The 21478-nt window shown below is 47.9% G+C and overlaps 1 protein-coding gene across 1 annotated transcript in view; it reads right to left on the reverse strand.

The window, feature by feature from the left end:
* LOC138582299 (ATP-dependent 6-phosphofructokinase, muscle type) overlaps positions 1 to 14572 on the reverse strand; it is a 903222-nt gene extending 888650 nt beyond the window's left edge. Inside the window, exon 1 of the mRNA XM_069653451.1 lies at positions 14416 to 14572. Within this exon, the coding sequence (XP_069509552.1) occupies positions 14416 to 14542 (127 nt within the window). The 5' untranslated portion in view covers positions 14543 to 14572. The remainder of the gene's footprint in view (positions 1 to 14415) is intronic.
* Positions 14573 to 21478: the final 6906 nt, after the last annotated feature.

The following is a 21478-nucleotide window of genomic DNA, read 5'->3' on the forward strand; positions in this document are numbered from 1 at the left end:
TACTCCTTCCCAAAATAAGTGTATTTCAGCACAGGCCCAGAACATATGCATCAGGTCTGCATTGACCAGTCCACATTTCTGGCAAGTTTGTATTGTCGCTGTGCTAAATTTTGCATTTCTCTCCGGCGTTAAATATGCTCTGTGGGTGACGTATAATTGGATCAACTGTAGTTTTGCATTTCTGGACACTCTCTTGTGATACCCCATAGTACTACTCCAAGCTTCGTCTGACAATTGCTCCCTCAAGTCTACTTCCCAGCATTGTTTAATCTGTATCAGATTCCTATCTGGCTTTAACATCAGGATCTTGTATAATCTTGATACTGCGTGTCCCCCTTCGGAGATGTCATATAGTGTTTCTATTGTGTCATCTTCAACCAGGACTCCACCCGCTGCTGGCCATTTCTGTTTCAGCCCATGTAGAAGTGAGGCATGGGTTATATGTTGCCCCAAACTAAACCCTGATTCTGCAGCTATCTCGCTAAAGGTCATTGGTCTCCCTTCGCTCAGTATATCACCCAGTGTGATTATCCCTCTACGCTCCCAATGTTTCCTAAGATTCAGCCACAACTGAGTGTCTCTGGTCCTGAGCGTTACCAGTGGAATCTGGGGTGAATAGGGCGCGTCTTTGCTCAGAAGGTGGCAGGCCCTTTGCCATATCACAATGCCCAGTTTGAGCAGCAAAGGGGGGCTAGGGCCTATTGGAACCTTATTCCATATCATCTCCTTTAGAAAGAATGGGGTACATGCCGGTTGAAGTAACTCTGTATCTTGAGTCTGTTCGTCAGATAACCAATACGCGGCAAATTGGAACTGACACGCCACAAAATACCCCTCATAGTCCAGCACGTTTATCCCTCCCTGCTCATACGTCCTTTGTAATCTTTCAAGTGCCAGTCTACACCTCAAATTGTGCCATAGAATGCTTCGGCAAATGGTATTTAGTATTTTAAAAAAGTTCTTGGTATATTATATGGGACGTTCGTTATATAATGCAGTAGCTTTGGGAGCACGGCCATTTTCAACAACGCGCCCCTCCCCATTAGTGGCAGTTTAGCCCAAAATTACATAGAATTCTCTATTTTATTGACCGCCTTCACCGTATTCTGCTGGTGTTCTACTTTACGATTATGGAAAATATTTACTCCCAGGTACCTAAATGTTTCTGTTTCCCATTTAATCAGTAATATCGATAGTGCTTCGGGGGACGTCTACTGTACCCAGCTAGGGGGAACAAGCTTGACTTCTGTACATTAATTGTGATCCCAGATAAGTCTGCGTAAAGCTGCAGCACATCCAGAACATCTTGTAAATTGGTCTCCGGTCGTTGTAAATAGAGGAGCATGTCATCCGCATACAAAGAGATCAAGTGTGTGCTACACCTTATATTAATGCCGGCTTCATGGTACTCTTTCCGCAGGTATACCGCCAGCGACTCCAAGGCCAGTATAAACAACATCAGAGACAAAGGGCAGTCATGGTGCCCGTCTTGACTGTAGCCACCGGGTTGCTGTATAATAGCTTGAACCATCTAATGTATGTAGGGCCTATACCGAGGCCTTTGAGAACCGCTAACAACCATGGCCATCTGACTGATCAAAGGCTTTCACTGTGTCTAGCGAGGCTACCGCCATTGGCTGAGCACTGTCCTGGGTGTGGTCAATGACATGGTGCAATCATCGTAGGTTGCATATAATATTTCTATGTGGTACGTATCCCGACTGGTCTGAGTGTACAAGTTTGTTTATCATGGGTTTCAGCCTGTTAGCCATCAGAGCCGTCAGTATTTTCCCGTCTTGGTTAAGTAGGGAGAGGGGTCTATAGGAGCCGCATTCAGTTTTAGATTTATTAGGCTTCAGCAACTGAACTATAATGGACTCTCTCAGTGACTGTGGCAAAATTCCATTATCTAGGGATTCATTCAGAATTGCTAGTAACAGGGATGTAATATCTGCCACAAATTCTTTGTAGAACTCGCTGGGCAGACCGTCCGCCCCTGGAGTCTTGCCCGATGGCAACCCTCTTATGGTATGTTCAAGCTCTTCTTTAGTAATGGGGGCTTCCTACTTGTCCATATCTTCTGCATTTAGGTTCGGAAGATCTATCAGCTCCAAAGCCTCTACAATCTCTGACTCTCGGATTTCCGAAGTCTCTTCATACAACATTTTATAGAACTCCGAGAAACAGTTGTTTATGTCCTGTTGTGTTTCGCACAGCTCCCCATCCTTCGCATCTGTTGCTCGAATCACACTGTGCTCCGTCTCGCTCTTGTACATCCAGGCTAACAAGCGCCCAGGTTTATCGCCCTCAGCGTGCTGGCGTTCCATGTATTTCCTATAACTCAATTTCCCAAGACTATCCCAATGCGCTAAACACTCCTGCTGTAGGGTGACAGCCTCTCGGGTGCTCCAATTGCAGAGGTCTCTTTGACCGTTTAAGGCTTCTAATTTAATTTTGGCCTTACGCAAGTCATTTTCTATAGCTGCCTGACCCCCATTCGCCTTAGCAATTGCCGTCTACCTGATCACTACCTTGAAAGCCTCCCATAACATGCCTGCTGATTCCACACTACCCGTATTGTGCGTAAAGTAGTCCTGCACCTCATTTTTAGATGTTACCGAAATGCCTCATCTTGCAGGGACTCACTACGTAGTCTCCAAGTCGGAATGCGATGCGCACTCTTGGGGGGCATGATCTGACAACACTCATGCTTTATATTCAAACCCGTGAATTCCCTTAGGTGATCCTCGCCTGTGAAAATATAGTCTAACGTAGTGTAAAGGTCCTGGGGGCTGTGTAATGTGAGTAACTTTGGGTCTGTGTATGTAAAGTGCACTAGATATCTATGAGCTGAAATTATTGCAACAATGTGCCTAGGAATTTGGCAGATGGGGCCGGGTGCGTACATTTCTGATCCGACCTATCCAGTATACAATTCAACGTACAGTTAAAGTCCTCGCCCCACAACAGTGTACCGTTTATGTGTGGACTAATTATTGGATAAAACGTGTGAAAATAGGCTGCCGTCTCTTGATTTGGTGTGTATGTGTTGATTATACAAAATTCCCTGTGTTCCACCTGGCCTTGCAACACAAACTACCTGCCCTCTTTGTCCTGAAAGGTCTTAAGCACCCTCAAAGGTGTCACCCATATTAATACAGCCCTAGCATAAGCAGAGTATGGCGAGCCCAGCGTAGTACCTCTCCACTTCATAGTCAATGCAGTGTGTCGCTCTTTTGTGAGATGAGTATCCTGTAGGAGTGCAATGTCGATTTTCTGACGCCTTAGGTACGTCATAATCCCATTCCGTTTAATGTACCTGTTAAGGACTCTGACATTCCAGGATGCAACTTTAAGTTCCACCATCACATTTGGAAATTCTAACACATTTCAGCCGTCCGGCATTCAAATCCCAATAGAAGTTAAACAGTGTGGATTCATAGGCAAACACCCAACTAACTATCGCAACTCCCATATCCTCCTCCCTCCCAAAAGTTGCCCAGCTCAATACCCTGTGCTCAGGCTTTCCAATATCTCGCCGTTGCTCCAGAGAAATATCCTGGTGTGTGGGCGCAGTAGGCGGATACATAACTTCCTTCTAGTATCCGAACAAACTCCACCGTCCCGGTGGTAGGTGCACCCGCGTGGTACGCCCTTAAAGAAGCACCACGTCATGGGCGCCTGCATTGATTATCCCATCCTCTTGTAGCTTCCATCTGCAAGGGTTCACCCCTTTCGTGGTTGCATGTTAAGTGATTCTTGTCCCCACAATGAGCTTGGTGCGCTGCATACATTTACTGGTCGCTACTCAGGCCTGCTTCTGTTCCGGTTGTCAAATTCTACGTGTCCATCCATTTGTGCGCTTCTTCAGCATTGTCGTAGAAAATGGCTTGTCTTTTATGGATCACCTTCAGCTTTGCTGGATACAACAACATGTATTTCAGATTCGACATTCGGAATCTCCTTTTAGCCCCTATACAGTTCATTCGTTGCTTCTGCACTTGAAGGGTGTAGTCCGGATAAGCTGTTATCGTGGCTGACGCACGTTGGTTCGTCCCCCCTGTGCGGAAGTACTCAAGGATCTCGATAGTTCAGAATCCGGGCTATTATTGGCCTTGGTCGTGATCCAAGTGATGGTTTCCTTGCTAGTTATCGATATGCTCTTTCAACTGTGAATTTCCTGCTGTAGCAGGGACTCTATGTATTCCGTCAGGTTGCCTCCTTCTCCTTCTGAGAGCCCAATAATTCGTACATTGTTGCGCCGAGCTCTGCCTTCTGCATCTTCAGCTCTATCTTCTAGGTTGCACACTTGTTATTGGAGCACTCTGACTTCTTGAGAAGTGTCTTTAAGGTCGCTCGTGTTTTCTGCAACTGTCTTTTCCAGTGTCCCTGTGCATTCCGCCAGTACCATCACATCTCGTCTCAACAGGTTCACATCTATTCTGATGGCATCAATTTTGGCTTCGAGAGATTCCTTCAGGGTTGCTATGGCCTCTAGGATCTGTTGATCCCCGCTCTCAAAGCACCGGCTCTGCTTGGGATGACCTTGCACCAGTGGTTTCAGCCATCGTAGTGGGCTTGGGAAAAGTATCCAGCATCAGTTGCTTAGTTTTGCTTTTCTGAGGCTTGGAAGCCATGAACACACTTCTTATCAGTAACCAGTACGGCACAATGGCTCCCTGATCAGTGTTCTGCTATGCTCATACAGCCTTCCGGTAGATGGGCCTACGCTCCTCTGGTGTCGCGCCCCTATTGCTGCGGGCCCCTTTGTAATCATAGGGTAGTGCCCAGGTCTCGGAACCGTGTGTGCTGATGCGGCTTGCGTGGCCTTCTTGCTAGGCGTTGCTGCTATGACAACTGCCCTTTCCTCCAGCAAGGACTTTTGGCTTCCAGGGGCCCCCTGTTGCTATATGAACTCTGTATAGGTTGTAAAGCTGTGCCAGCCGTGGCACTATTTTATGCCAGGACCAGCATCCATATGCCAGCCTGTATTCAGTTGCAACAGGGAGAGCTTACAGTGTCCACTCCCTGTCGTGTGTCCGCCACTAGGTTCTGTGGGGTGACTCCCAACTTGCTCCTCTGATGTACAGCTCTGGTCTTTACTGGGTGTGACCTCCTTGTCCCTTGTGTCACACTATTTCTGTGAGCCAGGAAAGGCCTTGTGTTTAGCCGCCTTGTTTTATGCAGTTTTCGTTATGTCATAAAGGTGCATTGGAATTAGACTCTATCATTGGACCGCATTATGCAGCCTGACTAGTACTTTGCTGTATGTCTCATAATTACAGGTGCAGCTTATTTGCCGACTGCTTTTCCCATTTTGTGGGTACAGAGACAGTATGCTAGCTAGCTGCTTTTACATGCGTGTTTACAGGTATTGTATGCTTAGTGGTTCATCCGTTCACCCAGTATTCACTCAGGGCCTGCTTCCAAAGCGTTCCCCCTAGACTCCTTGGTCTGGGATAGCTCCCTCTCTGTTTCACAAGGTTCAGAAATGTCCTCTTCCCCTGAAGATAACTCTGTCTCCCTTTCTTCCCCTTCCTCCTCACCTTTAATCTTTGGCTTGGGTTCTCTCGTCTTCTTTCCTCTCAGAGTTGGTTTCTCCTTTTTTTTAAGAAGGTAAGGACGGCCACGGAAGGACGCCACAGTGCCACTTGAATAGTGGGCTGTGGTCGATTCCCTGTGACTGTCAATAATGGGGAAAAAGCCTGAGGCATAAAAAAAACCCAACCACAAGGATGGATGACAGCTGTAGCTCTATTCCACGGAATAGATGAGTGCGAAGGCTCTGAAGCAGGAAGAACTCAGAATGGAATGTAACAGAGTACGAAGAACAAACTAGCGCACCAAGGAGGGAGTCAGAAGGAAGCACGGGTGGTAAACATAGGCGTCCCATACCGATAGACAAAAGAAAGGCAGATAGCAAAAACAAGAAGCCAGGCGGAGGAAGGAAGGAGGAGGAGCCAGGCGGCGGACACGAGTAGAAGGACTGAAGTTAAGCGGGAAGGAAAGAACATGAAAAACAGCTGAAGATAAGAAAGCGGGCGGAACACTGCAAGGGAAAACACAATGGAGCGTAACAACAAAGGGAAACCAAAAGTTGCAACGCATCTGTAAACCGGAAGAGGAGGGCTAAATACTTCCGGAACAGACGCGAAGATGAAGAACTAGACCGGCAAGCACGTAAAAAGAATATGTGTTGGCAAACTTAATGGCGGCCTCCTTTCAAGCGGTCCCAGAGCCGCCACTTGTTCCAGGGCATGACACTCTGGTCCGCCCAAGCACGCATCAGAATAATGTCAATTTCAAATTACCCAATGGATATGTTATCATTATTATTCTGTGTGCGCACGGAGCAGGCATGCGTCTCCGCAGGGAGGCCTGTTTCCAGTGAGAGATGTGCTTATGCGCACGGCTAATTGTACACACATGCATTCCCTACCGTAAGCACGGACGTCAAGGCAGCTCGCGCTGCTCCGGCATGTAGTCACCTAAGTGACTCTATCTGGGTATCTGCTGTGATCCGCAAGGGCACTTGTTCATGAAGGCACCTCAGACCCATGGCCGTGCGGTCTTGCACACAGTGTGTCTCAACGGCTGCGCGTGGTCCCATTTGCACAACAGTAGAATCTTCTGTGAGCCGTATGTGCCGCCCGCAACTGGTGCGAAACACCTCTGTTCCTCCTCCTTTAGTCTAATTTCTGTGGGCTCCGGCAGGCTGACGATTTACTAGCCAGAGTATGTCTGCTTGATCCGAATGAGCCCTATTCTGCGGGCTGCAACTATGAACAGCAGACAACGTCCGTGTCACGGACGCAAGCTGTAGTCTTCCTGCAACCTCCCGTTCTATATTGACCCAGTGTTTGATTCCCCTTATTTGGTATGCTAATTGGCACTCCAGTACCGGCGCTAATTGTGCTGCGTACAGATAGCTTTCCAGGTCCGGGATAGCTAGCACCCCTGCCATTTTAGGTGCCATTAATGTGTGTCTAGTCACCGTAGGCCTCTTCACGGGCACATATGAAACTAAACATCTGGGATTGCAGATAATTCAGTGGTGTTCTCGGGATCCAGACAGGTAGCGCATGAAATATATATAGTAGTCACGGTAGTAGGGTCATTTTTATCACTGTCATTTTCCCAAACCATGAAATTTCGGTAGCCCCCAGCGTGTCAAGTCTAACTTGCGTCTATTGAAAAATGGGACGATATTGACTGTATACAGATCTGTGTATTTTGCAGTTAGGTGTACTCCCAGGTATTTTAGAGTATGTGAGGCCCACGAGAGAGGAAAGTCTCTCTTCAGTTGTGTGATCGTGTCTGGGGTTTCTGTGGTGTTGAGAATTGTTGATTTTGTTAAATTTATTTTGCATGTAAAAGAGGAGGTCGTCAGCAAATAGAGCTAGCTTATGATGGTATCACACAATCTTGAACCCTTTAATGTCAGCGGAGGCTCGCACCTGACAGGGCAGCGGTTCCATAGATAGGGCGAACATTAACGGAGATAGGGGGCATCCTTGGCGAGTTCCTCTACGTTAATGCACCGGGTCAGATAGAATCCCATTTACTTTTATCTTAGTGGATGGTAGCACGAAGTTCGCCAATATCAGCTTACAAAATCGTTGGCCCAGCCCACATGCCTCAAGAACCTTGGATAGGTATGCCCAGTCACCCTATCAAACGCCTTCTCAGCGTCAATAGATAACTAAGCCATCTTCCTCTTATATTTTGCGCCCAGGTCGAGATGTCTATCGTACGCCGAATACGGTCATGTGCTTGGCATCCTGGTATAAACCCGGTCTGGTCCACTAATACCAATTCTGGAATCACGTGGGCTAATCTTGTGGCCAATATTTTTGAATAAATTCTGCAATCATAATTTAAAGCCGTGATTGGTCGATACGAGGGACATAAGGAGGGATCTTTATCTGGTTTAGCCAGTAGGGTCACGTTCGATTTGCCCATACTGGTAGTTATCTTGCCAGTTTCCACAAAGGAATTAAACAAGGGAACCATAAGAGGTATGAGGGTTGTTGAGAATTTTTTATAGAAAGCGGCTGTATAGCCATCTGGGCCGGGCACCTTGTTACCTGGGAGGGAGCAAATAGCTTGTGCTATTTCTTCCGTTGTTATCGGACCATCTAGGGCTTGTCCCTGGGTCCCAGTAACCCGGGGCAGTCAGGCTCCCTTGATAAATGCTTCTTGTTGAGGTCCTGTGGGTGGGTCGGCTGTAAACAGCTCTTTATAATGTTGTGGGTGATGTTTAATTGGAATGGTAGCTTAGGTCACTGTTAAAAGCAGGGTAGGCTACGGAGAATCGTGGCTGAGTTACATGGTGCATCACGCAACAAAAAAGTGCTATCGGAGACACATGTTTAGAACATCTGCGCTTAGGGGTAGAAGACTTCTGGGAGGTCCTGGAAAGTCATGCGCGTGGAGGGGCAGGGTTGGAAAGCCTTCCGTTCCCAAAATGTTGAGACTGATGTAAAGTGTGTAAAAGTAAAATAGAAGTAAACCGTGAAGAAGTGAATGAAAGTACAAGTCAAATGTGGCGAGGGAACTAAGGTGGAGGCAAAGTGTTAAGAATGAAAGTGAGAAGGTGTCAAGTAAACGTATTAAAAGGAGAAGGGTGGGGCCTAGATTACCACGCTTGCATAATACGCACAAACGTGCCGCAGAAGGGGTATGCCACACACTGCACTAGGAGAAAGATATAAATATGTATTTTGATGCAATATACAGCACACTTTCTGAGGAAAATTGGCTAAAAAGCCTCAGTGTTTGCGATTGTTTTGTAGGGTAACACCAATCCAATATATGCAAGTCACCAAGAGTGCAAAGGAACATTAATGCTTTGCTATAAAAAATGCATGCCACATTGAAAACATGTCCAACTTGCTGCACAATGTAGATCAGTGTAGACACGTAATAACATTGCAGTAAAGGATGCCCGGCCACATTTAGACATATAACTAGACTGGTTGCACCAAAATGCCAGTCGAAGCAATAACACTCATCAGAAAGAGAGCATACATTCAAGCCTGCGTCTCTGTGGCCTCTAACAACACGACCAAATTCTTTAAAATCTGCAAGCAACTGGCCAATCCTGTTGCAGTCTCTACCTCTCCTGTTCCCTTAACAGGCCCTCCATACGGCTTTAGCCTCTCGCTTCTCTGCTAAAACTCAGGACATCCTGTCCACTATCTCCTCTTTCTCTCCCTCTCTCGGCCCCCCTTTGGCAATCTCTCCCTCTCCTCCTCCTTTCTCATCTTTCTAACACCTGACGAGCTTTCTAGACAAGTCCCATCTATGGAAGTGTCATCGAAAAAGGTGGTCGCCAGCTCCTCTAGAACCATCAAGGACCATATTGACACCCTTGCTCCAACCTTGGCCGATTTCTGTAATCATTCTTTTCCCACTGGAACTTTCCTCTCTCCCAAACTCTTGGAAAAGTTGTCCATCTCCCAGCGTACTCGCCACACTGAATTTGTTGGTTGTCTCCATGACCGTCAGTCTGGCTTAAGAGCTGCCAGAGGCACGGAAACTGCTCTCCTGAACAGCTTTGAAGATCTGATCTCCAACCTCGATTCCAGCATTCCTTCTGCCCTCATCCTCCTTGAACTTTCCTCTGCTTTCAACATGGTCAACCACGCCATCCTGATCAATCGACTCTGTGAGAACCTGGGCATCAAGGATCAGGCCCTGTAGTGGCTGACCTCCTTCCTCTTGGACCGCCCCTCACAGGTCCAATTTTGGTCCCTTTCTCTCCACCACCTCTCTCTACCTGTGGCGTCTCCCCAAGGTTCTATCCTCTCACCCTGGTTCTTCAACCTCTACTTGGCCCCTTTGGTCCACCTGATCTCTACCTTCTCCTCTAACTTTCAGTGTTATGCAGATGACACTTGGCTTTCCTTCAGGCTCTCCTCTCTCGCTCATTCCTGGTGTCATCTTCAACTTCACTCTCTCTTTCTCTTCTCACATCTCGGATGTCACCAAGAGGTCCCACTACCAGCCACACCTCCTCAAAGGGACTCTTCCTTTCTCACTTTCCCCCCGAAGCTCACTGTCTCCAGAGCCCTGGTTCTCTCTAGGCTGGACTACTGCAACCGCCACTTTCTCAGTCTGCCTTCCTCTACTGTCCGCCCTCTGCAATTAATCCAGAACAGGACTGCAAGACTTATCCTTGGCCTCAAGCCCAAGGATCGTATCTCTCCAGCCATGAAATGTCTCCACTGGCTCCCGGTGGCTGCAAGGATCAAGTTCAAGACCCTTTGCATTGTCCACAAGGCTTTCTGGTGCTGGCATACACACTACATTCAACACTCTCTTCCAAAATACCTTCCTTCTCAAGCCTTAAGGGTTAGATGCTTCTCCAGACAGAGAATGGGGGTGGAACTCCCTCCTCTGCAGGTGCCTCCCCCTGGAATGTCCTCCCTGCCCCTCCTAAACTTGAGCCGGACCACCTGAAGTTCCGGAAGCAGCTCAAAATGTTCCTCTTCTCTTCTGCTGTCTCGCTCTCCCTCCCCTGCTGACCTACCTATCTGCTGTACCAACTGGTTGCTTGGCTAATGGGGGAAAAATGGGCTCTATGATGGAACACTCCTGTGCTTCGTTTACTGGTTATCTCTAATTATTCAGTGCAAGGTCACATGTGTGAAAAGGTGAACCCAACACCTTTCATAATGAGAAAGTGGAAATTCCTGTTTACCTTGCTGCGATTAGTTTTCATAGAGTTTTGTAATTACAAGAAATTACACGCTAGATGCAGTGTCTGAGATAGTGTTTTTTAATATACAAAGGGTAGACAGGTAGTCTGGAATTCGTCAGCCGACACATGTTTCGAACCCTAAGGTTCCTTCTCAAGGCAAGAAAGGTAGTCTGGGTCTTGGATTGTAGACTGATGGTGGAAATGTATGGCCGTATGGTTGAAGTTCTAAAAAGTTGTTCAATTTTCAGGGCTTTTGCCTGCGCGACCATGTCTGGAATCTGGAGCCGAATGGAGTTGCTTGGCTACCCTCAGTCTCACTGAGTCGAGGCTGTTTCTTGATCAGTCACCCATGCACTGCTTCTGGGCCTACCACGCATTTAGGGGCTGTAACTGTAACCCTACAGCCCCTTGTTCTCCTTGCACTACCCAGAGCTCCGCTGCCCTGGCTGCACTTACTCAGAGCATTGCTGCCCTGTTGTCCCCTCCCCTCTCCCTTGCACTTCCCCCTCCCTGTCCCTGAATCCAAATGCCAGTCTAGCCAGGTAATTACACTTAGCAGGACTGCTTTATCAGAAATGCCCAGTTAAAAAAAGTCATACCAAACTGAGGAATTACTAGACTGGCTGCATCAAAATGCCTCTCTAGCCACTAATACCACATATCATGCCTGCTTAGCATGGACATGGACAACCATTATGATTTATTGCACAACCCTGCCCCCAAACATCCCCTCTCCCTCCCATCCCCTACCCCAATCCCTACCCCAACATCAGTTAATTGGCCCAGAATTACCTCCACATCCCTCTTTCTTGTCCCAGTGCTTACGTATGAGACTCCTTGCCTCATAGTTAAGCACTGGGAGGAGAAAGAGTGGGGCTAGGAGTAATGAAGATTACAGGTAGCTAAATCAGGCATTACCTTCATGTAACTCTACCTCATCCCAGTACTGCCTCATACACAAGTACTGGGATGAGGAAGAATAGGTCTATGAGTAATGCAGATTACCAATAAGTAATCAAGGCATTAAAACGCAAGTAGGGGTGCAACACCATTGAGCTAACGGGGCTCCAGCTTCCCCTCCCCTGAAATTGTGGGTTATGTTGACTTTACGTGGCTGACCTATAGAGCAGTTGCCGGACAGAGAAGTACACAGATGTTAAATGGCACCTGGATTTCGCTGTTAACAAGGGCCCGGCCAAGTAATTACTAACGTATAGCATTTCACTGTTAGTACCTGCCTTTAAATGCCAAATTGTTTAGGCAATTGAAATTGTAATGTGGGTTTACTACTTGCATGCAAGAAGATTGATTTGAAGGGTAGAGCGGGAACAGGAGACCAGTCATTCTCACAGCAGTCTATAAGCGGGTGCTTTCAGACTTAGAGGAGAGAGTTAACTGCTAGTAACATTGAGGATGCACTAGAATAGTCTCATTAAAATGCGTAAAGAAGTTAGATGCCCCCACACAAATAAGTTTGCTCCTCCCCCACCACACGTGAATTTAGCGCCTCTCCCAACATTTGAAGGGTTAGCCCCCCTGAAATGTAGGTTTGGTTGCACCCCTGAACACAAGCACACACACCAATTACCATATATACACACGCACACCCAGCCATCCATACATTTAAGTGTGCACCATTTCACCATAAAGGCACACTCAGGCACCCACCCATACATTTAAGTGTGTATCCTTTCACCGTACACGCACTCCCAGCAATCCATACATTTGTGTGCACCCTTTCACCATACACTCACACAGGCAGACACCTATACATTTAAGTGTGCACCCTATACATTTAAGTGTGCACCCTATCATCATACACTCACACAGTCACCTATACATTTAAGTGTGCACCCTTTCACCATACAGACACACCAAGGCAGCCACCCATACATTTAAGTGTGCATCCTTTCACCGTACACGCACACACGCATACCCAGCCACCCATACATTTGTGTGCACTCTTTCCCCATCACACGCACACGTCATGGGGTTGAGGGAAGCCATAAAACTTCAAAAATAAATTGTTTCTTTTTGAAGTCACTCTGACTTCATAAAGAAATTATTTCCGTTAAGGGCCGAACCATAACGGAAATAATTTCTTTATGAAGGCAGAGTGACTTCAAAAATAAACTATTTATTTTTGAAGTCATAGGGCCTCATTATAACTCAGGCGGTCTGGAAATAACGGTGGCGGTAAACCCACCGCCACTGTTGTTTCCGGACCGCCTGATCCCGATTCCTGCAGGCGGGAGGTGATGTTCCCGCCAGGTCTGACCTGGCGGGTTTAACACCGCCCGCCTGCAGGCGGACGAGGAAACACCGGCAGCATTACGAGATGCTGCCGGTGTTTCCATGATCCCCATTTCCATCGAGTCCCATAGGACCATAGGACTCGATGGGAATGAGGATTAACACCATTCTGCCTCTGTGATTCCCGGAAAACCGGGGTTGTAATGCCCCGGTAATTCCGGGAATCACGGAGGCGGAATGTAATACGAGTCTGGCAGTAACCAGGCGGTTTTACCGCCGCGGTTACCGCTGGACTCGTAATGAGGCCCATAGGGCTGCCCCCACCCCATGACATTGAGGCCTCCAGCCTAGGGTCTTAATCTCATAGGGTGAGAGTAGCCCCAGGACTTCAAAAAGAAAGTTTCTTTTTGTATTCACTCTGCCTTCACAAAGAAATTATTTCTGTTACAGAAGTAATTTCTTTATAAATGCAGTGAATTCAAAAAGAAATGTAAAAATAAAAATTTTGAAAACATTTTTTTTCTTTTTTTTTTTTACCTCAGGCGGGGCCCCCTCCCAGGATATGTGATCGCGGGCCCCCGGAACCACGAGGGCTGCAGGGGCTCCTGTTACGCCAGTGTGGGCTGTCGATGCTGCGCAGGGGACCGCGCAGACTCTGGGAGGCTTTGGTGGTCAATAATGCATGAAGGGGATTGGTGAAATGGGACAGCCCCCAGAATTTACATCAGAAGGCCTGAAAGGGATGGCGGCCGCACCCCCTAAACGCACCTCGAGCCGAAGCTAGGGCCTTGAAGGTTGCAGGTGCACACTGATTAGCTAACGGAAGACATGCACAGCTGTGTTCCCTTGTAATTGGCAAGGCTTTCATTTTGGAGGGACACCTGCAAAAGCATTAATTTCACGTTTCTTTAGTGAGGAAGCAATAAAACTAGAATGAACTGTAGGGTCTGATGATCATAGCTAGGTAACAATCAATTATGATTTACAAAAATGACAATGTACGGAAAGATTTAGCGCTCACGTTTCGCCTTGCATTAAGAAGTACATGCATTAATGCGCGCGCACGCGCGCACGCACGCACGCACGCACGCACACACACACACTAAAATCATGCGTTAATCTTATTGCTAAAAAAAGTGAATGTGGACACCCTCCCTCAGCTGATTTTAATACACCTCTACTAATAACAGTTGTTGCCATGTGTCGACTCACAGCGTATTCAATTCATCAGATCGTCAGATGAGTTGCCCGGTCAGCAATCCAACATGTAACCTGGAAGTCACAACCTGTAACCTGGAAGTCACATGCCATTCTCACATCATGCGCCTAGCTTGGAGGGCTATTTTAACAACTTATCAGTTTCGATCATATTTCGAGCAGACCCCCAGCAAAATAAAAAGAACTCTTGCCACGATAACAATAAAACCAGGTAAGTAAGCAATTTAAAAACCACGGACCTGTGTGAAGAGGTGGCTTCTTCCGGTGGAACTGGAAGGCAGCGACGACACAAAAGAAGGCAAAAGAAAGAGATATTGAAATTAAGAGTTTGGCCCAGACTGCATAGAGTCCCAGCGATGCCCACATAACCAGAAGCTGCTGTCTTTCTATTCGGATATTTATAGAAGGCGTCCCAATGAACATGAGGCAGCTGCTGGGGAATAGGCGTGCCATTGGATGGCTGGCAGGGTGACCTTTTATTTCAAAGGTCACGTTTAAATGGCAGATGACAAACTTAGTGCGTTTCTCAGCCACCGGCTAGCCTGTGGTTCATCCGATATAACTTCCACACCATGTGTCAGAAAACTAAGTACAGAACCATTTACTTTTGTAGTTTACTTAGAATAGATGAGAGCGGGGCGGCATGGTATAAACCTACAGCAACACATTTCTTATCAGGCACTCTATTAAATCCGAATCGCCATTAATTGGAACATGCCAGGTGAGAAAAGGCTGGCTAATCGGGATCTCCGGGTGGCAGCGCGCCAGGGAGTGCAGCAGAACGATATCTGGCACTTGTGCTCTCTTTCCTGGCACTCTCCAGGCTAGAATACCAACATTTGTTTTTTCAGGCATATTTGTCTACTAGCACCCTTTATTTGCCAGAGACACTGAATATCAATGCTTTCTGTTTATAAAGCATTGTAGATGGACAGGGCAAGTATACACCGAGGTTCGGTTCCATTAAGGAATTGTGAGTGACATCATATGAGGAGGGATTCGGCCAAAATGACCAAAACCAATTTACCTACCCCACCAAAAGACCTAATATACATACCACAAAAAGTTAAAACTGCCAACAGTTCGAACTTTTTGTGGTATGTATATTAGGTCTTTTGGTGGTATAGGTAAAAAAAAAAGAAACACAAAGGCTGCAGGGGTGTGCCCTGCAACACTCCCGCTCAAAAGAAAAAAAAAAAAGGCTGCCGGTGTATACCCCACCACAACACGCTCACTATACTGTACAGTATATTGAGCTGGGTTTGCAGGGGACACCCCCGCAGCTGACCCGCTAAAAAAAAAATAAAAAAAAATAAAACAAAGGGTGCTGGGGTGTCTGCCGCAACACCCCGCTCACTATACTATACACCGCTGCAGCTGACCCAAAAAAATAAATAAATAAATAAAAAAGGATCCTGCGCCACCGGTTCCCGATCACGGAAGTGAAAGCGAACTGGCATCGCAGGGACCAGCGAGACTGAAGGAAAGATAAGTAGAGGCAGTGGGGGTTTGGGCGGCGGTGGGAGGGGGTTTAGGGCTTCTTTAGATTTGGGGTTGTTTTACCTTGAATGACCGAATGGGAAATGTACGAGCAATTTTGCATTACGTACATTTCTCATTCGGTCATTTCTGTCGCGGTTGTTTCTGCCACAGTAAAATAATCCCAATTCATGAGGAGAGTGTCGGTCGGCCGGTTCTAGGATATTTGTTCTTGAAAATTTGCTTGAGGCCCACTTGTTTGCAATTTTTTTAAACACATTTCCTGCAAATAAAATGCCCGCCCCCGCCCCTCTCCACAACCCACCCAAGTCCCCCGGACAAAATTAAATACCTAAACCCAACTCCCCATATATATTTGCAAGGAAATGTGTTAAAAAATTGCAAACAAAAGGGCCTCTAACAAATTGGCACGAACGCTCAGGGCACTCTAAACTGTCAAAGTGACACCGAAGCTGGAGTTTTCTAGAACGTCGCAGTGAGAGTGACACTTGGAACCCCCACGTGGAAAAAATCCTTATTTATAGCTGCCCGTTTACAACACATTGACGTTTTTGTTGTTGCATTCTATTGATGATATTGGAGGACGAATGGGTTCTTGCTGTTGCACCAGCCACAGCCGCTCCAATGTCTTTTCATCAGTGCTGATCTTTTCTTGAGTCTTGCAAACTGAGTTTTTTCTGCTGCTTTTGGGCTTACTGCACAAAATTACCCAGACTCGCTTTTAAGTGGAAAAGGTCACTTTAATGTGACAGACCACAGCACACAAAAAACACTAACCTGGCTCCCTGGCCTTACAGACTAACATATCAATTTTAACAAATTGCCAAACAAACAATTTCAATTCCCCAACACATAAATAAATGAACAATTTAAATTCCTCCCTTCCTGTCCCTTACTCCCTCCCATCCCCTTAAATTCCTCTCAACCTTCATTCCCGCTTTCTCCCATCTTCTCCGCGAGGCCACGCCCCTCCCGCTTCAATACCTCTTCCCCCTCTTTGTACCCCAGGGGTGGCCCATTCATGCAAACAGCACCACCCCCATCCTTTACCGCGCTAGTACCCCATTGTGCTTCCCCCACCCCACCTCCAAAGGGCTATGTCCCCGTCACTAACCCAAAGCCCCTTTCTCTCCACAAAACTCCCCTCAACACCAATCTCCTCACCTATTCTATGACCTGCAGCCAGGCTGGCCTGCCACATCAGCAACAATGAGCACCTTACATCACATCGCCCCTTCTACTGCCCCAGCCTGTCGCACAAAAACCACCAACTCCTCTAGCTCCCCCTGACCATTCTCAAAACCTGAAATTAAAATAGGGGGAAACATAAAAGAAAAATCCAAGCCCCCCCTAATTACCAAAAAGGGGGTGGGTGGGCAGGGACAAACGCTACGACCTAACCATCGCTTGCTCCCGAACGTTCCCTGCCCCCTTAAATACCCCTGTAAGGTGCGCTATGCGCAGGCCAGCTCGCTGGCCTGTGCAGCGTCCAAAAACAACCTGGGGGAAACGCTTGCGTGTTCCCCCCGGTCCTCCTCCTTTGGGCTTGATGCACAAAATTACCCAGACTCGCTTTTAAGTGGAAAAGGTTGCTTTAATGTGACAGGCCACAGCTCACAAAAAACACTAACCTCGCTCCCTGGCCTAACAGGCTACGTATCAATTTAAAAAAATTGCCAAACAATTCAATAAATAAACAATTTCAATTCCCCAACAAATAAACAATTTAAATTCCTCCCTCCGTATCCCTTGCTCCCTCCCGTCCCCATAAATTCCTCCCAACCTTCATTCCTGCTTTCTCCCATTTTCTCCCTGAGGCCACGTCCCTCCTTCTTCAATACCTCTTCCCCTCTTTGTACCCCCAGAGTAGCCCGTTCATGCAAACAGCACCAACCCCTCCTTTACCGCGATAGTACCCCATTGGGCTTCACCCACCCCTCCTCAAAAAGGCCATGTCCCCGGCACCAGCGAAACCATCCCCTGAGGTGTTCTTTCTGCCTCACCCCTCCTTTACCAAGTTCTCCTCTACCTCCAACTCTTTACAATGTCCTCCACCGCCAACCTAACATCCCCCGGCCCCAGGTAATACATGTTCCCCAATAATGACAGATGTACTCCATCATCCCGAAACAAAGAAATCCTCGTAAATTATTTCCTGGTGCTACATTATTTGCACCCCCCCCAGGACCTGCAAAACTTGGCCATCTCCCGGATAATCTTTTTTCTTGTCCTTTCCACTGCCCCTTTGTTCACCGCCCCCTCCATACTCTTCTTGGCAATAACTTGGTCCAAACCAGCCCCACCTTGGGCCACATCTCCCTTAGCCAGCTCAGGTCCCTTTTCATCTTCTTTAGTAGTGACACCCCTGTATCGCTAACTAGATCATACTCCCCTGCATGCAGAATTATTGCCGCCGGAACCCCATGGCGCTCCCTCAAACCCGCAAGCAATGGCAGCAATTGGTCCCACCTAACCCCCCTATCCCGGACCATCTCACTAAAGCAATGTTATAGCTACATCACAATTGGGTCCCAAAAATTCTTTTTGCCGTGTCTTTTCCTGCCCATTTCACAATGGAGTGTCCACATATCCATATCTGTGGCAACTCACCACTCCTTTGTGCCACATCTGCTAAATAAATGTTTTCTCTCCACCAACTGCCATTCCCATGAGCCCCCCGGATCTCTTTCCTATCCTAACCGGCCCCATTCCCCAACTCTCTGATGTACCCTTTGTATTTTCCCAATTTCCATCGCCCCAAACTCTTGTCCTTCTCTTCTGATAGACCCATTCTGCTACCTTCCGTTGCCGCCTCCATCCTGAAAGAATGAGTTCCAATATCTTCAGCTCTCTCCCCAAAAACCAACAAAGCCCTCCTCATGACCCCCAGAACTTGAGCTGTCGTCACTGCAGACCCATTTCCATGCTGGAAAACCAAACCCTCCCTTCCCCTACATGTCTCCCGCCACGCTACTCTCGCCTTCACTGGACACAACCCTTTACTACCTCTATCCAGAAGCACCCAACAGCTCTTTCCTTTCTGATCTGTCTTTGATCTGCCACTCTATATCCATTCCTATTTCTGATAAATGTACATCTTCCCACCATAGACCTTCTTCACTTCTTCTCCCCCCCACCAGTTCAGACACCCTAAATGCCCCAAAGAACAACCAAATGAATCAGGTCAAAAATATAACCCTCACCCATGATGACCAGCACAGCCCCCCCCCCCAAAGCCTTGGACAACCTCAATAACAGAGCTGTTGAAACCGGTCTCCTGCTATTCTTACCCTTCCTGTTGTCCCTTGCCCATCCTTCCAACATCCTACGTGCCATCTCACTGCCACTGGGCTGAAAGTCCCAAAACCATTTCCCGTAAAAAGCATTGACCACCCATTTCCCAGCTATCGTTGCCCTGGACCAACCCTTGGCCATACACCCCAGTATAAAATCAACCACATCATCCCTTCTTCTCTCCTCCGGGTCCTCCATGCCCTTCCAACTGGGGCGCTCCCCCTTTTATAAATTCCAGAAATCTTAGCCAAATCTTGCAATCCTCCCTGACCGCTCCTGACAATCTGACCCTGTGATGTGGTACTTAACCCCCGCCATAGACTGCGCCATGTTTCTACAAAAAAGTGCGACCCGAGGCCCATTACACGACATACGAAATTGAGACCAGTGTCATTTTATGAGCCGCTATCGCCTTCTCAAGCAACCCTACAAGCCTGCTCACTTTGTTGTGCGGCAAGCATGAGGTCATGGCCACTGAATCCAACTCTATCCCTAGAAAGGTCAACACCACCGCCTGCCCCTCAGTTTTATCCTCTGCCAATGGCACTACCAATACCTGCTTCAATGTCTGAAACGCCTCCAGCATCCTCTGACATTCCTGTTCCTTGCCCGCCCCACTGATGAAAAGAAAATCGTCTAAATAATGCAACACTCCTTCACAACCCGAACAGTAAGTAAAAACCAGCTGCAAAAAAGAGCTAAAATGCTCAAACAATGCACATAAAATTGCACAGCCCATAGGCAATGCTTTGTCAACATACATTTGGCCTTTGAACTGCATCCCCCAGCAGCCAAAAATCTTCCGGATGCACCGGTAACAAACAAAACATTGCCTTGACGTCGCACTTGGCCATGAACGCTCCACAACCTTCCTTCCTCACCCAGCCCACTGCCTGGTCTACACTGGCATAGGACACCCCGCAGTCTTCCGGCGAAATAAAATCATTCACTGACATGCCCTCCGGCCACGGCAAATGGTGAATTAGTCTGAATTCTCCTGCAACCTCCTTCTTAGGCACGACCCCCAACGGGGACACCACCAAGTCTCCCGACAGATCCGTAAACTGACCTACCACTCTCCCCCATCACCTCCTTGTGCAGCTTCACTCTCACTACTTCCACATTATCCTGCGCAGGCTTCAAATTTTCCGCCCACTGCCGCATTCTTGGACCCCGATAACCCAACCTAAAACCCTCGCGAAAACCTTCCCCCAAAATCTTGGCCTCTTCCCTGTATGGGTAAAAACTGAGCCACTCTTCCAGAACCTCAAGTTTAACTTGAGTATAGGCCTTTCCCCACAACTGCTCGCCCTGCCCCTGTCCCCTCGCTCCCTCTGTCACTTGTTTGAAAACATTGTGTAACCTGATGCCATCCCACGCATCGGCAACACTCGTGCCTAAATTTGCACACCGTTTTTGTGCAGCTTTCTTTACTGAATGCCCAACATGCTGCCGATGGCTGACCCCTGCCTTCTCCCCCCGCCCCCTCCGAGGTGGGGCGACCATGAAAGGGCCAGTAAGGCACAGGTAAACCACTTGCCGTATGCAGCGTTGGTGCTGGAGGCGTAGGCGTCATACATTGTAGCCATGGGTCCATGTCAATCTCTCGCCACACCGCTTGACTGTCCTCACCCATCCTTGCCCTACATTTTTCATCATATCTCACCCAGTGCTTAATTTGTGGGGGTGGTTGCCACTGCCCAACACCGGCACTCTTTTTTGGGCACCGGAACTCACGCGGGGCCAGCGCACGTGCAATTGCTTTGTTTGTTCTTCCACTTCGATTATAAATCATTGGGATTTGTCATTCTGATCTTGATCCCTCTCTTGCTTGCAGGTTGCAGGCCATGGCTGGCTGGGCCTGGGAGGGGTCAGCAATAGCAATGAACAACAAACGGTTACAAACAACAGCCAATGGAAATTACCATTCTGTTGTTACTATGCAGTATTTGATACTTTCTGTATAGTAACACAGAATGTGCAGTTGTCATTGGCTGTTCTTCTGAGCCAGTGAAATTACAAGGTGACGTGTTGCCACAGGGGGCGGTCTTGACTTGTGAGAGAGAGACCCTGCCCTGCTGCACTGCGTGGTGTGGCCTAGTTGATTCCTGGGGCCCCCTCTGCCCGCTTTTTCATTTGTGCGGATGCCAGTGTGTGCACCCGGCCCCCCCAACTCTGAGGCCCCGACAGGAGACCAATAACCCACCGGCAAAGTAGGTAAGTCACTTGTTGTTGCATGCGGTGCAGCCTGAGCCTGTCACAGTCAAGTGATCAGGCAAGGAAGGCCCAGGTCGGGGCCCGGGCGGCGGCGTGGTCCCCTGAGGTCTCCTGACTGGGCTTCTGTCTGTGTGACCTGTGTGCAGTGTGCTGCTGACTGCAGTCAGTGCCAGGCCCAGGCCAATTTCTGTGACCAGGGGCTGCCGGCTGCCGCAGACTGAGTCGATGACTCTGCCGCAGTAGGCCCGGCCCGTGGATTGTGCCCACAATTATGTTTTTTACTTTTTTCTT

This window comes from Ambystoma mexicanum, chromosome 3q (assembly GCF_040938575.1).
Source record: "Ambystoma mexicanum isolate Mex_15411 chromosome 3q, UKY_AmexF1_1, whole genome shotgun sequence".
NCBI lineage: Eukaryota > Metazoa > Chordata > Amphibia > Caudata > Ambystomatidae > Ambystoma > Ambystoma mexicanum.